Source organism: Hipposideros armiger, unplaced genomic scaffold (genome assembly GCF_001890085.2).
Source record: "Hipposideros armiger isolate ML-2016 unplaced genomic scaffold, ASM189008v1 scaffold_25, whole genome shotgun sequence".
Classification (NCBI taxonomy): Eukaryota; Metazoa; Chordata; class Mammalia; order Chiroptera; family Hipposideridae; genus Hipposideros; species Hipposideros armiger.
The window spans coordinates 3771743-3787336 of record NW_017731375.1 but is presented as its reverse complement, the minus strand read 5'-3'; the positions used below and the strand labels follow the sequence as shown (position 1 = coordinate 3787336).

Here is a 15594-nt window from a genome sequence, read left to right as displayed (position 1 = left end):
TAGGATAGATTTGGATTGGTAAGCCACATCTTGAGACTGAGTCAAGACCAGAACTTCCTTTTACTCACTGAAATCTGAGTTTTTGAAGGTAGAATGCTTGCTGTCTCTCCTAGGGGAAAACATGATAAAAGCTCACATTTATTACATTGGTGGAGTAAGAACCAGACACCACACGGAGAACTTTGTACGTGTAATCTCATTTCGCCATCAAAACACTAAGAGATGGTTTATCCCCATTTATGGATGAGCACACCGAGGCTCAGAGAGAAGCTGGGTGACTGACAGAAAAGTGACCCCTCCAAGGTCTGTCCCACGTGAACACTGACCATCACTGAGCCAACGCTGACCAGGCAACACGAATCAGCAGTCCCCACACTGCACGCTGCCCCCTATCCTGTGACAGCACTAGAGTTTGTAAGGAAGACAGACGAGGGGGAGCCATCCCGTGCAGCCCTGTGCTCTGAGTCTTCTCTCTTAGTCCTCCTTACAGCAGCGCTGAAGTCTCGTTTCTATGCGCCTGGCCAGTAGGAAGGGGGGCTCATCACGCGCATCAGGCTGCTCCGGACTTGGAGCAGTTCCGCAGCTCGGAAGCCTTGGGCATCAGCTCAGCTGGTTGTCTGAGCTTTAGGATAAAAGGCGCTGTGAGGAGTTTGGTAAAGAAGCCCAATGCCTGGAAGGTAATCATTTCAGCTCTTTCTGAATGTTCTTCACTATGATATGTGTCTCCCAGGGGCTCAGGCATTCCAGAAAAGCCTAGTAGACATTGGTCATATTTATGGCCACCCGGTATCTTTTGGACACGCTTCCTACAATTTAGGAATTTCCCATATTTCTAAGCCTGCCTTCCTGTGGCAGGAGCTCAGCTGTGCTCTGCCAGCTTCTGCTGCAGCTATGGTGTGGGCATGTGCCCATAGACACCTGCTCCAGGCTAGTGACAGAAGAAGAGGGGACAAGAAAATCACTTTCTTTGGCCATGTGAAATAAATAATCTTAAAAAAAAAATTCCAATCCTTGTCAACAACTTCTCTTCCTCCCTTACCCAACTGCATCTGTATATTGATACAGGAAAACCCCCAGTCCTTGCAAATGCTCAGATGCAGTACGTGCACAGAAGAAACGGCAAGGGAACAAGTAATGGAGCTGGATCAGCTGCAGTTATGCACGTGAGGACAGAAGACAAAGGAATAACAGGAAACAAACACAATACCAGACACAATAAGCTCCCAAAGCGATAATGACACTACAATTTCCCACCAGCTGGATTAGAAATCTCAAAGCATTGAAACTTCTATGTTCTAGTTTCCTAAGTAAAGTGCCCTCCGAGTCTAGGGAAATACCGCCATCACTTCCCAATGTCCTCGAGGATGCACTGGACAGCAAACCATTGCTAAAGATTAGAAAATGAACAGGACACAGGAAACCTAACTTCCCTGAGGGGAGGTCCTTAAGCCCCCCTGCAGGTCAGCCTGCATTTATGCTCATGAGAAAGGATTCAAGATTAGGCCTGGGTTCCCTTAGAGACATTTCTTCTGACCAAATGCCTTCTCTTAGCCCCCAAAGTGCACTTCACCCAACAGGCATGTTTTGAGTGTCAGTGATATTCTATATGTTATGCTGGGGATACAGTGGGAATAACAGATCACCCCACTCCTTAAGAAGCCACAAGTCACTTAGAGTTCCAGCAGCACTGAATTTACACTGAATGAAGAGCTAGGGGCTCTGCAAGACGCCATTCCTTGAGAATAAGAGAACAAATGTACAAATGCCCTTTGCTCCAGTGGAGGGAAGAAACAAAGAGAGAAAAGATGGGGAAAGAGGAAGGAAAGGAGGGAGGGAGGGAGGGAGGGAGGGAAATAAAATAAATAAACCAAAAGGAAAAACTGTGCAGAACATATGATAAATGGAAAGGATATGTCCTCCTTATAGACCTGAAGATCTCACTCACAGGATGAAATAAGATATCCCTACCTATTAATCTGAAATCACAATGTTTGAATCCTTGAACTCCTCCAAGAAATTCAATCCTTAAAAAAACCCACAGTCGTCTCTTATTTGGTTTCCAAATAATTCACAAGTATCTCTTGAACTTGGAAGAATACCCCTAACCGTTTAATACACAGTCTCTGCCTTGATGAACTGACAAAGCAGAGGAATTGAAACAGATACTTCATTTTTAGAATAACCTAAATGGCGTATGTTTTGTGACACGGTTCAAGACACTAATCTCTTTCTATTCATCACCTGAAATCTCAACAAATGTTTTAAGACAATCCAAATGATTACCCATTTCAGATGCCGTGTCAAGTATAAAGCGTCGTAGCCCATCCATTGACATGATCAAAATGATGATCACAGACACCCATTCTCTTTTGTGAAACGACTGTCCAACGGAACGAGTGCACACCAGAAGTGGCTGACCCAACCCATCGCTCCAGAGCTGCACATGTGACCACAACTATACAATCTGTATATTAATTTTCCTGGTCACACTGTTTGAGGCCTTAGCACATGACCCAAGACAGTTCTTGGTATAGGATTTTGCTGGAAACGACAAGGGACCTAGGTTGCTTACGCTAGCAGACTATAAACCTGAGGTTTGCAATGGCTTCCACTCTGGAAAAGTTTCCTCGGAAGGCAACCAACAAAAGAAAAGCAGAGCCGAAATCTAGAGAGACAGACGCTATCTGGGTGACACGAGCCTCTGGATCCTCCCATGCCTGAGGCCAATCTTCCCCCTGGAGTTTTCAACAATGTGAAATAAAGTCCTAGTTCCCCATAAGTCAGCTTGAGTTGAGTCATCTTCATTTGCACTAATAAGAATCTGAACAATACATTCCCTGTATGTTCTTTCTCATTTCCCATCACACATGAGCGACCTGAGCATACATATAACCAATCCCCAGCCTTTATACTCAGGAACAGAAATCATTCTTTTGCATGTTGTATTTAAATGCCTACATCTCTAAAGCCCTTTAAAATGGCAGGGGCTAATAGGTGTGATACTGACCATCGAACATCAAGTCTCTTAGGTACTCTAGCATGTCAGCTTACTCTCTGGCCACTAGCATCTCAAGGACAGGCAGGTCAACTGCAAATACCAGCTCATCTGTCATGCACCAGCTCTGAGAGCCAAATAAATGTCAAAGTCCCTGAGTTCTGCTCTCTCCACTTGCGTGGATTATAGATTCCTGGAGAGTTTTCACCGTATCTCAAATCAAATGAAGAATGTGAGATGAGACACAGAAGAGCCCCAAATCATGTTCATTGGATGAAACATAACTCTATACCGTGTTAAGATTCCTTTTTTTTTTCCCCAAGTGAACTTGCAGGGAACAATGATCACGTATTCATAACTCTCTAAGTTGGTTTTTTAAGTTGTTTCTGATCAACGGCTGGTTATAATTTCGTAAAAGAGTTTGTCCAATGACGCAAAGGCTGTTGTATCCCACAGGAGTTACCAAGCTTATCAATCCCTCTTACATAACAAGTACTCACTGTGAAAATAATGTCCTTGACCGAACAATGAACTTGAACACATATTCCAAAGCTTTCAGAGTTCTTAGGATCGGCTCACACTGCTCCCCTCTGCTGGAGGTATCTAAGTAAGTCTTCAGCACTGTCATCAATTTCCTGCATAAGGGATTATATTTTCAAAATACATCCCTTCCCAACCCACAGCATGGTAATTCATTTGCCCAGTCAATTATAAGGCAATCAATCAAAGGTTAAAAGTGGTGGTACAGCCAAGCTTACTCACTCATTTACAACCATAAAAATAACTCTGCTTAAAAATTATGTTTAATACAGGGAGTGAATAAGTACTTCCTGCCTGGAAAAAGCCAGCAAAAAGAAAAAAAAAACAAAAAAACACCTTTTGACTAGGAAAACTAGTCACAATCAGAACATAAGTGGGAATAATGATGGTGTTAATGCCTTTTTCAGCTTTCTCTTCCTATGGCAAATGTTCTTGTACTATCATGGAATGCCCTTCTCAGAAATTTTCCTTGTGTCTTCATTGCCAGCAAGGTGCACCTTAAACTACTTGACCTGCCTCTCAGGACCCCTTCACAAGCTGCCCCCCACCGACCTTTCCAGCACCCTCTCCCATCTCTAATTTTTGGTTCCCTATACCCAAGCTACACTGAGCTACTTGGCCTGTGAGTTTTCTTCTCTCCAGCCTTCGAATCCATGTTTATCGCAAGCACTGCTCCATAAATGAGAGTTGACTGAATGAAGGAACACTTCCGCGAACTTCTGCCACCATAAAGTATTCATCCCAACCTGTGGGTCTGTATATTTCTATTTAACCCAAATAACCCAGGCACAGATTGGGTTTTTCAGAAAACGAAGACCTCACACAGACTGGTGACAAAAGGAAAATACTCAGGTTCTTTGTGCCCCAGGCATCCTGGCAAGTCAAGCAGGAGATGCACAGTTACTTACTTGTAAGCTAAGGTAGCACTGAAATGCTGTTGAATGTAAGCCTCCAGAACAGTGTTGAAATGCTGGAATTTTCGGTCGGCAATGAGTCCTATTATGTAGATCTGAAAAAGAGGCCAGGGGTCGGTGTTTTTCCTGGCAGATCCAGGGCAGGGAGCCAGAGTCGCCAGGCATAACTGAACCTCTATCAGAATTTTTGGCCCAGGAATTAGTTTACTGATGTATCTTTAATTGTTGTCATTGAGGTAGTGTTTCTCCTAAAAAGCCTTTTATGAAGTATGCTACGGGGCATCATAAAAGGGTTTCATGGACAGGTAAGCTTGAGAATTCTCAGGTTATCATTGTGAGACTGCCTTCTTCACTGCAGGACTTATCAGAGTCTTTAATACACCTAAGTGCATCATGATATTCCAAGAGGGTCGTGTGATGTTCAGCACTTTTCTAAGTTATTTAATCAAAGGATCATTTGTCAGGAGGCATCTGTTCTTAGGGCTAGCTTTCCAGGAGACCATCTTGGAAAGCACTGGACTAAGTTAGAGTTGTCTTCACATGACCTCTTTAAAAATGGAAATGTCACTGACACAGGGGGTAGCATATTAACACTTTATTGGCCACCGATAATGCAGATATTTCTCATGTTTATCTTGACTTGACACTGAGATAACATCAGTTGGGACAATGAGAGAAGAAAGAGACCATTGGGAAGGTAGAAAGAGGAAAGGTGCGGATTGCACATTACCATAGAGACTCTGGGCAGACAGGAGGAGTGTAATGACTCTGGCAAACTGAAGGCCATGAGGAAGGAGGAGGTGAAGGAGAATGGGGACACATTTGGGGTCCTTCACAACCTGGCCAAGGACCAGCTCCCAGCATTCATGAGAAACCAAGTAATCACTCACAGTATCCATCTTCATATACTTTCAACCCGCGCCAAACCGACATCAACCCTTAAAATTCTCCTTTCACTCACCCTGCCCATGCATTCAAAGGAATGTGAAAGAAATACAAGGAAACAGCAGCTCATTCCTTGGTCTGGTTGCCTAACATTACAATTCCCCCCAAAGCTTCATGAAAAGAGCCATACGTTTTCAGTGTTCCCTCAAGTGAGACACACATTAATGTCTAATGTGACTAAACGCCTGTCCCCTCTCTCTTACCAGAGCATCGAAGACGAGGATGTCATACTCATTACTTTGAGAATGTTCCATCATGATGTTGAAGAGGGCATCCAGAGTATCCTGGAGAAACTGGACAAAATAATGAAGGTCGCATTAAGAAAGCGTGCAGGTGACGCAGAAACCCACTCCACAGGGCACGTCCAAGAGAATGACGGCACGTATCCACCACGTGCCATGATCAAGGGTCCAGGGGGCTTTGTTCACAAGAGCCAGAACCTGGAGCAACCCAGCTGTCCATCAGCAGCACCGTAGGAGAAAACATGGCGGTATTTTCACACTGCAGGAAAATCCACAGTGATGAAAACAGGCAAACTACTTCTCCGTGTAATGATGAGGACAGCCCTCATGAGCGTTGTGTACAGTAAGAGAAGGCAGACACAAAAATGTACACTTTTATTACTCTATTGTTATGAAATTCAAGAACAGGCAAAAACTCATGAATGATGAGGGTAGTCAGCTTAGTGGCTACCCCGAGTGGGTTGCTGACTGAGAAGAGTATGAGGGAATCTACTGCAATGCTAAAAATGTTCTGTATCTTCATCTGGGCGGTGGGTGCATAGGTGTGTCCATGTGAAAAAATACACTGAACTGTGCTCTCAGATAAGTGCTCTGTACATATTTGACTGTACATATATTATACATCAATAACAAACATTTTTAAAAAAAAGAAAAAAAAGAAAGAGAAAGGCAGACAAATTCTCTAAGCTGACCAAGGGTGAGAGGCCTTATGAAAAGGTGTCTGGGAAACTTCCCTGCTTTTGCTCAACCAGGTAGGTGGGTCAACAGTGCACATTTAAAAGCACTGGTCTGGAATTCGACCATTGCTTCTCCATGTATGGACAATTAACTAAAATGTGACACCCCTTCCTCCTAACAGGTGGGTTAATATTTCCTATAGTGCCTCAAAATACAGAGCTACCATATAAAGATGTTTAATCTCAGAGTTTATAGCTGTCCCAAGTTCATGATGGAAACATCACCAGAACCCCATGGGAAACGTGTCCCAATTCATAGTGCAGGAGAGGACGGCTGCTGTCATGAGTCAGGAATTTCAGACACTGTATTCTCCACCACCACGTGGATGTAACATAACAATACACCTGACACTTGCATTGTTTTCTGCTTGTGTCACTTAAAATGTGAGCCCTGATGTTTTTCCCTTTCTCGTGGTTAAGGCAGAATGCTTTCCAAGTGGCAGGAACCAAGAATACATTTTTTATTTCTGACAGTAACGTTCAGGTAGTTCAGGAGAGGTCATATCACTATAGCAATTGATAACAACAAAAATACTAGTTACCTTTTACTGAACTTTGCACGTGTTGTATGTTTTGCTTTGATTATAGCGCACTATGTGTAACAGGCCACACTAATTTTTAATTATTACCACCTTGGATGTTCACAGCAACCCTGTGAAATATGTCGTATTCACAATATTATCGCATCAAGCTGGCAAGTGGGTGAGCTGGGATTTACACCCATACTGATCTATTTCCAGAAACTGAGCACAACCACACTTTTCTGCCGCTCAACATTCAGCATCATGGAACCAAACCCTCCCCTACCCTCCGAGATCCCCCAGTAAAGGTTTCTCATGGCAACTGGGCACAGTGTATCTCATTGTCAGAGAAAAAGTTGTCCCATTTCCTTCAACACTTCAAGTCCCCCCTGACGCCACTCAATTCAAAGTCCCATCTCTGGTGGATGAGTATAAACCAAATGAAGCCCCACTGACCTTCACCACTTCCTCTCCATCCACAATCTTCAATTTCTCTAAGTTCTCCTGCAGCAGTTGAGGCTTCATACGCCACTTCAACAAGCCCAGCAGACCCACTAAAATAGAGTCCATACAAGCAGAATTACTACTACTGCCTAAACTGTCCATATCAGGACTTTCATGTATACACACCACATACGCACGTGACCCTCGAGGGTTCCCTTACCGTTCTGCGTGAGCTTTGTGGAGCACACCAGGGTGGAAATGGAGAACACGTCCCGGGAGCTGACCGAGAGCCCCCCGACACTGCTGGAGCTGCGACTCAGGGTGGAGCCCTTGTTCTCCACATGGTGTCGATAAGAAGGGAGAGTCAGGTAAGCACTGGCGTCCTCCATCTTCTTGCTGTCCCCCTGGAAACAGCAAAGTGGTTACTTCCCCAAGCCAATGGGACACAGACCTGACTGCATATTGCAAGGTACAGAGGGTCATAAATAGTGAGGGATATAACCCAAGAAGCAACAAACATCAGCTGGGAAGGCAGGGCTATTTTCCCACGAAACAAGCAAGAACCCAAGGTTACATCAATGGGAAGGGGGTTGATCCACCCATTGGAGGCTCTGGTTTTCATTAAAGGCAAAAGGAAACTGAAGATTCCCAAAGAGGACATTTTAATTCATCCTAAATTTTTGAAGATCTTAATGTACATGCACACCAGCAAGATAAGGGATTCGCTTAAAGAAGTTCACAGCAGCAAACACACTGGGGTCAGGAGTTCTGGGACCTAGACCCTGTTCTGCCATTCATGAGTGTGTGTCACCTTGGATACCTTCCTTGGTCTCTCTGTGTCTCATTTTTCCCATGATTAAACTGAGGATTGACCACGTGACCTACTTCCTAGGAATTCTGAGCAGACTAAATGGCACAATGCACAGAGAACACCTAGAGTGTGCACACGTAAGTCCACTGGCGTGCTGAAATGAATGATAGGCATTACATGAGCTAGCACTTACTGAGCCCTCGCTCTGAACCAGATGCCACACTTAATGCCTTATACGCCTTACTTCAACTCATGTAGGCCTCACAACAATCGTTACTCGTGTGGATACTGTTACCCTCAATTTACAAATGAGGAAACTGAGGCTTAAGGAAGGTGAGTAAATTGGAAACGGGCTACAGCAGGGCCTTTACCAAGAATGAGGTCCCAGTCTGTTGGGGAAGAATGGCTTTTAAGCCGAGAACTCCCTTGATGTGTCATAAATGACAAAATGGGGGTTGAACAGAAGAAAAAGGCGGGGGTTTCTGGAAACATCAGAGAGACTCAGAGAAGAGTACCATGTGACAAAGCTTTGATGAGGCTATTTGCCATGCAGACCACAGACACAAGAGCAATTTCAGCCTCCACAGCTGAGAAAGCCATGTGCAAGGGTTTGATTCCCGTGCCGACCACCTAGCCTTGCCTTGTTTCACAGCCACCTTCTTGCCTCCAGCCAGGCGCCAGCAGAGGCGTCCTGCTGTCACAAGAAGGGCTGTGGGACAGCATGCAGCTAAGATCAAGGTCGACACTTCCCACTGCTTGAGACAGGCCAAGTCTCATGATGCAAAAGTAATAATGGCTGACATCTGTACACTTTCACACGGGTCATCTCATTGGCTTGTCATAAATATTACCATCAACACTTCAGAAAAGTGAGACTCAGTATGACATGCGAGATGAGTCTCGGTTTAGTCAGCAGCAGGATCTGGGCCTAATACTTTTCCATTAGCTACAGTGAGGCATCTCTCAAATGTTTCGTGCTGGCCTTGTGCACGTTCCACAGAGGTCCTCTCAGCGTCAACAGCCCTTTCTGTGCGTAATAACGGTCTCTTCCATTTACTGACGGCCCTGTGTGCCCACCCTTGTGTGTACACGAACTGTCTTCTGTAATCCTCACAATTATTCACTGGGGATCAGAGTGGAGGAAACGGAGGCCCAGAGATGTGAAGATTTTGTACAAGGTTACACAGCTGGTACGCCCTGGCGTGTGTGATTCTGAGGTCCTGGCTGTCAGCCACTAAGCCATGCTGCCATCTCCCCTTCGCTTCCTGCAGCCCTCTCGATGCAGAGTTGGTGCCAGCTCATGGTACCTTTAGGACAACCAAGTCATGGCATCCGTCGTGCAGAGTGGTCCCGTCCTCCTTCATCAGCTTCACATAGGACATGGCGAAGTTCTTCTCTCCTTTATCTTTGGCTGGAAATGGCACAGTGAGGTCAGGAAAGACAATGCCACACGGGCCACCCAGCTCTCCCCCTCCTCTCGCCTTAGGGGAGCTGCAGAGACGCCAGGGGATTGGGTACTCACATTCCAGGGATGACCGATGTCGAAACATGAATCGCAGGTGGATCCTCTGCATGTCTTCAATAGGGACAGCCACCTCCGCAGGCAGAAACCAGGGTCAGGAGACCATGATGAGTTCCACTGCCCTCCCCAGGCCCCCCGCACCCCGAAAGGCCGCCTGGCCATTGCACTGAGAGTGCTGCATGTTGATTTATTACCTACGCGTCAAGCCTGATAAACTGTAAATAAATTACATAAGAACTAGCTATGAAGAGAAAATAAAGTACCAAATGTAATCCATTTGGCAAATTGCAATCCCAGCCAATAAAAGAGAGGTCTGTAAATTATAGTGAGGGAAAATGAATCTCCCCAAATTGATATAAAAAAATCACATAACTTTAGCAGAGGATTTGATGTACTGCAAACTGCACAATGCACATTTTCCTTACACAGTCCAGGAGTTCCGGCAATTGTGGCCAGGCTTAGCAAATTAACAATGGTCGTTAGGGGATATGCTTGAGGGTTCTCATTTATGGAAATTAATAAAAATGCTCAACTCCTATTTGAGTAAATCCTCGTGCTCATTACCATCCTTGTCTGGACACATGTCCAGGTGCTTTTGCCTCCAAGGATACTGAGTCAGGATAGTCACTCCTCGTCACCCATTTCACTGTCCAGTGGGTGGTCTGCTGCATCCCTGAGCGAGACGCCTGTGGCCTGGCCCTGGACTGTCCTCCCTGCCAAAGCTTCCAGCTCTCTCTCCCTCCCAAAGCAAAGGAGATTAGCTACCTGTGAGGAAACCACTTTGATTTTCAAAAGGGACAAGTTTATACTGTACAGGTGACCATTAAAATTCAAACAGATGCATACTTTGGGGGCACTTTCTGCTCCAAAAATGAAATTTGAGCCTGAAGAGGTCCATATTTGTGTGTTTCAGACAGAACAAAAGAACTGAGAGCTCCATGGGCAGCTGCAGTCCAAGTCATTCTTTCCTTGAGTGCTGAGTGGTTACTACAAGCTGCAGTCACATGAGGCACCAGCCATGCCAATGTAAGTCCCTGCAACTCAAAGGACTTGGGTCCACACGAGGTGACACATAATTATACCAACCGTGGGACAAGGGCTAGCAAAGAGGTACAGCTGGGGTGCAAGAGAGCCCAGAGAAGACACCACCACCCTGGTCTAATTCTAATAGCTTTCCGACCCCAAAGTGGGGCAGGTCATCATTTTGAAGACAGTGGAATACAGTACAGCGAGACCCACTGAGGAGAGCACAGACATAGGTGAGAACCTGTGAGGTTTGAATCGCTGTTTCTGAAAAGGCAGCTATGTGGACATCGTGAGATTGGGTGCAGAGCACAGGGTAAGTAAAGCCTGCTACTAATTACAAGGTGGAGACATTTAAAGCTGTGATCAATCTTCACTGTTCACCAAATTAATTCCAAACTTTTCTTCCAATGCACGGTGTCCCTTCTGCTTAGCGTGGTGATCTGGTAACGCGAATGTGTGTGATTAATGCCACGTCCTCTGAGGCACGCTCCCAACGGGGTATCTTTAAGGCATTAGGTGGCCTTTTTTAGCCCCACACTTGCTCACAAGCTGTGTCACCCTCACTGCTGAGCAGAACGACACAGTTTGATGGGCTGGGTAATGTCTACAGAGGACCAGCCATCTGACAATTCCACGGTGGCGAGGCCCTGGGCTGGTAAAGGGCAATCGAGAGAAGCAGGTGCTCACCCACTGGATCACGATGTCCACGGCCTGACACGACACTGGACACATGCTAAGGTATTGCTTCAGATCCTAGGAAGGTGCCTCAGAGCCTCTAGGTGCATGTTTGCTGCTATTATTATTATTATTATTATTATTATTATTAATCATTATTACCTTGACTGTTTCCATCCACCGTGGCTGTTTGACTTGATAGTATACGACAGACCGATATTCATTCATGGGCTTGTCCCCTGCTCCCACGCAAATTGCATTCTGACCCAAGGAACAACAAAAAAAAAGAGAGAAAGAAAAACAAAAAAAACAACAGTACAGAATTGCTATTTTCTGTGCTTGGGCAATTTTGGTCCCAGGGCCAGAGCTGGCCTTAGGGACTGGAAACCCCTGCCTTACCCAACCCCTCTGCCAAGTACCCATCATGGCCCTTCTATATTACGGGTTTATCCATGAATATCCCCAGCCCTGAGAGTGACAGCTGCTTAACTACAGAAATTCTATTACTTGCATTCTGGAAACCAGTGGAGCGCGCCAGGCGCTGACGTGGCTGCCTCATTGTGAATGGTAACCGGTCCTGGAGTTACAGCATGCCGCCCGTCTGATTAATCCTATTTGTTTCCCTAATCTGAATGTGCACCAAGTTTACAAACAGGCTCAGGTCAGTCAAGCAGCAGCTTGTTCTGATGGATTGCTGATGCTAACACACCAATGTGCCAGCGGGAGCCGGGAAAGGGGCAGGAGGATCTCAGGCTTCAGACAGACGCGCTGGCAGAGGGGCCCGTGGGAGCCCACAGTTACGGAGCACCTTCCAGGTACCAGGCCCATGCTGAGCTCTGGGATACGGGCCCGAGTCAGATATGAAACCTGACCTGAGCCTTCACAGTTTGGTGGAGGGATCATTAGATGAGCAGACAAATCACTAAGCAATGCCATGTGATGACAGACTTGTATTTACAACTACGGGGCACAGAGATGGGACACTCAAGTGCAAGCTGAGGACTCAGGGAAGATTTCTTGGAGGCTGACAGTTGAGGATCTTGAAGAAAGAGTCTGAGTTAGCTCTGAGCAGAATGGTGGGAAGGGCCTTCTGAGCCATGAGCACAGAGCAGGCATACAGGTAGAGGATAGGTATCCTTTGCCATAAAAATCACCCTCCAAGGAACAAGGAATTACCTTCTACTAGAGTATGCCAGCCTCTAATTCTCTCTCTGTTCATGCTAGCTATTTGTCCCTGCCAAAAAAAGATCTAAACTGGGACCACTCAGAAAGGGGCCTGCGTGCGGTTTTTATACCAGACGAGCCTGTTTGTACCTCAAGTCTACAGAGACCCAAGCACGTGAGGATTGGTTTCGCAGCTCCAAGCCCCCAAATTGCAAAACCATGTGATTCTGGCCATTTTCATGGTAAGAGAGAGTCCCTGGATCTCACTGGATCCCATCAGATTCTCCAACGGATCCTTGATCCCCATCGCCAGGTTGAATGGCCAAAGCTGACCACATGTGGGCACTCTGGGACCCCCCAGTGAACCAACTTAACCTGTGGAAAGGGGGGTCCTGCCCCTCGTTGGAAAGCCCCCCCTTTCCTTCTGAGCTATAGGGAGAGAATGAGTTCAGTTTAAGACTGACTGATGGTGCTTGTGGCCAATAGAATCCTTTTGAAAATGAGGCTATAGCGTCCTTTCAGAACTTATCTTTAAAAAACAAGGATAACCAGTGAACTTGAAATGAGGGAAGACATGGAACTCTCCTGGTTTCACTGGGATAATGCCTTTCAGAAATTCTTGAGGCACTAAACTAAAAACATGCTTCCAGGGTTTTTCTAGGCATTCAGGGAGTGCTTTGTGTGGAGCACTAGGCTCAGCCCTTCACATGCACTACCTACCTCACTTAATTCAGTTCCTTATAACCACCTCTGATAATGACCGTCAAGACCCCCATTCCACAGCTGAGTAAACTGAGGCCCAGAAAAGTTAAGTCACTTGCCCAAAAAGTAGCACAGCTGGGACTATACCTCAGACCCTCTACTCTTTGACCAGCGTTCCTTCTAGAACAACTTAGATGCCTTCCAGCCTCCCAAGATGTATGTCTAGTGACATTTATGGGTGTAGAGCTTCTGTAGCTCCCGAGAATGCCATTTAGCTTATAAACTCTGAAAATACACATCTATCTTGGGTGTAAGTAAAATTGCAGGCAGCCCAATCCCACAAAACTATCCCGATGATGAAAATTTTTGATTGCCTAAGGCTGGAGGAAAAAGCCTCAGTATTATTCTGAGAAAGGCCTAACATCCTCAACGCTTCCGAGATAAACTGAACGTTGCCAAGCGTGTTGAGGGAGCATCGTGACCAGGGACAGAGCCAAGTTTTAGGGAAAATATAGGTTGGTATACGTCTCAAGTGAGCCTGTTCCACAACTGTCCCCATTGCCCTCCCCTACGGCCCCAATAACAGTAGGAACTCCTGGTTGGCTTCAGGTCAAGACAGTAATGCTGACTTGGCCTTGGCAGACACTCTGGGGCAGGAGGAAATCAGGCTCCTAGCACAGGCCCTGCTTACTTAGGTCAGTGATCACCTGAGGAGATGACACCAAGGATGCGAACGCACCGTGAGAGGCGGAAAGGGTTCCACAGGACAAGGCAGCGTCACAGGAGATGCCGATTAGCATCCACAAGGCGGGAATCAAGCCTGGGGGCTATTATGCCATTCTAGTAAAGATGGCTAACTGTAATGAACACCTATTGTGTAGATTACCTCATTTGATATTCACAAGATTAAGGTACCACTGCTGGTCTCATTTTCAGGCACAGATCTTAGGCACAGAGAGATGAGGTAACTTGCTCAAGGTCAGCCTGCTAATCTGGACTGAGCCAGGCTTTGAACCTGGCTGCCAGGCCCCAGAGATCATGGGCTGCACCACTGTACCATACTGCCCCCATGCCCTGCCTCCATCCCCTTAAGCCAGCTGGTCTCGGAAAGCAGAAGTTTCTCAGCCTGGCATCTGAGCCTTTTCGCTTCTCCCTAAACTCACTTCAGGCATCCACATTGGACTGTCCACTTAACCCCCACGATTCCTGCCAGGGGCTTCACTCTTCAGTTAATTTGCCTTTTCTGGATGTTACCCTCCTGCCTGTTACCGAGTATTTACTGCATATCAGGCGCCTTACACCTACCATTTTGTCTAACCCGCAAGCCCACGAGAAAAGAGGTTATTGTTCCTCTTTTACAGACAAATCAACTTGCCCCAACTCAGCAAACAGGAGGAGAGACTGGGACCTGAACCCTGTCTGCTTGATCCCAGAGCCCACAGGGAAGTATCTCTGCTCTGGCCCGTCCTGAGCAAGGTTGCTGAGACCCCACAGGGAACCATGGAGCCTGCTCTGTCCTCCAGCCCTGCTCTGCTGGGAGCAGGGTGCAGCTGGCGCAGGAGCAGAAGTGACTATCCCTCACGGGGACTGTTCCCATAGGAGCCCGCCAGCACCACACAGGAGTGTTTCTGTGTGCTGCCTGACACTTCATTAGACAGTCATGTTTATTTCTGCAAAGACAGAAAGAAAAGCCACCCACAGGCTTCCTTAGCAGTGTTCAATGGTCAGTCAACTGAACTCCCCCATAACTTCCCTAATAGATAAAACTGCAAATTATCACCACGACCCACAGTGACCTCGGCAGTTCAGCCCCCAGCTACCTACTTATATATTCATCTGTGATTAGTGCATCTGTGCAGCCTGGTCGAGTGTGGCTCGAGAGGGTGGCGGAGGTGGAAGTAAGAATGGTTCAAACACAAGTTAAGACACCCGCTTTCCTGTTCATTGTCCCCTCTAGCTTGTCCTTCAGGAATATCGAAGGCAAGCATATCAGTGCTTTAAAAAAAAAGAAAAATGAAGCTGAGGTTTAAAAGTTGTCCAACAGGTAGTTGGATACAAAATAACTTCAAAGCGATGGTCTATACATTCGTGAAATGCAATTTCCTTTTCAGATAAAAACCCTCCACTCTTCCTTTGAGCAAAGCGTCTCTCACTGATTTTATTTTTCAGAAAAGTTTCAGAATCCAACAAAACGAGGATGAGATAAATGTTTGGATTTTGCTCAACTTGGTATTAATTAACGGGACCAGTCTTTGTGAACAAAAAGGCAATTGTGGAGATTTCTTTAAATTTAAACACTAATTATGCATCTTCCCAGAATGTGATAGAATTGGTTATTAGCCTCATTTTTAAAATG

At 46.0% G+C, this 15594-nt stretch overlaps 1 protein-coding gene across 1 annotated transcript in view; it reads right to left on the bottom strand.

Annotated features, from left to right (window-relative positions):
- DOCK2 (dedicator of cytokinesis 2) overlaps positions 1-15594 on the bottom strand; it is a 398948-nt gene that overhangs the window by 318225 nt on the left and 65129 nt on the right. The window contains exons 12-19 of the mRNA XM_019635935.1: positions 11535-11633; positions 9672-9744; positions 9457-9560; positions 7559-7742; positions 7351-7448; positions 5598-5687; positions 4444-4544; positions 3496-3630 (exon numbers count right to left, since the gene is read on the bottom strand). Of these exons, the coding sequence (XP_019491480.1) occupies positions 3496-3630; positions 4444-4544; positions 5598-5687; positions 7351-7448; positions 7559-7742; positions 9457-9560; positions 9672-9744; positions 11535-11633 (884 nt within the window). The remainder of the gene's footprint in view (positions 1-3495; positions 3631-4443; positions 4545-5597; positions 5688-7350; positions 7449-7558; positions 7743-9456; positions 9561-9671; positions 9745-11534; positions 11634-15594) is intronic.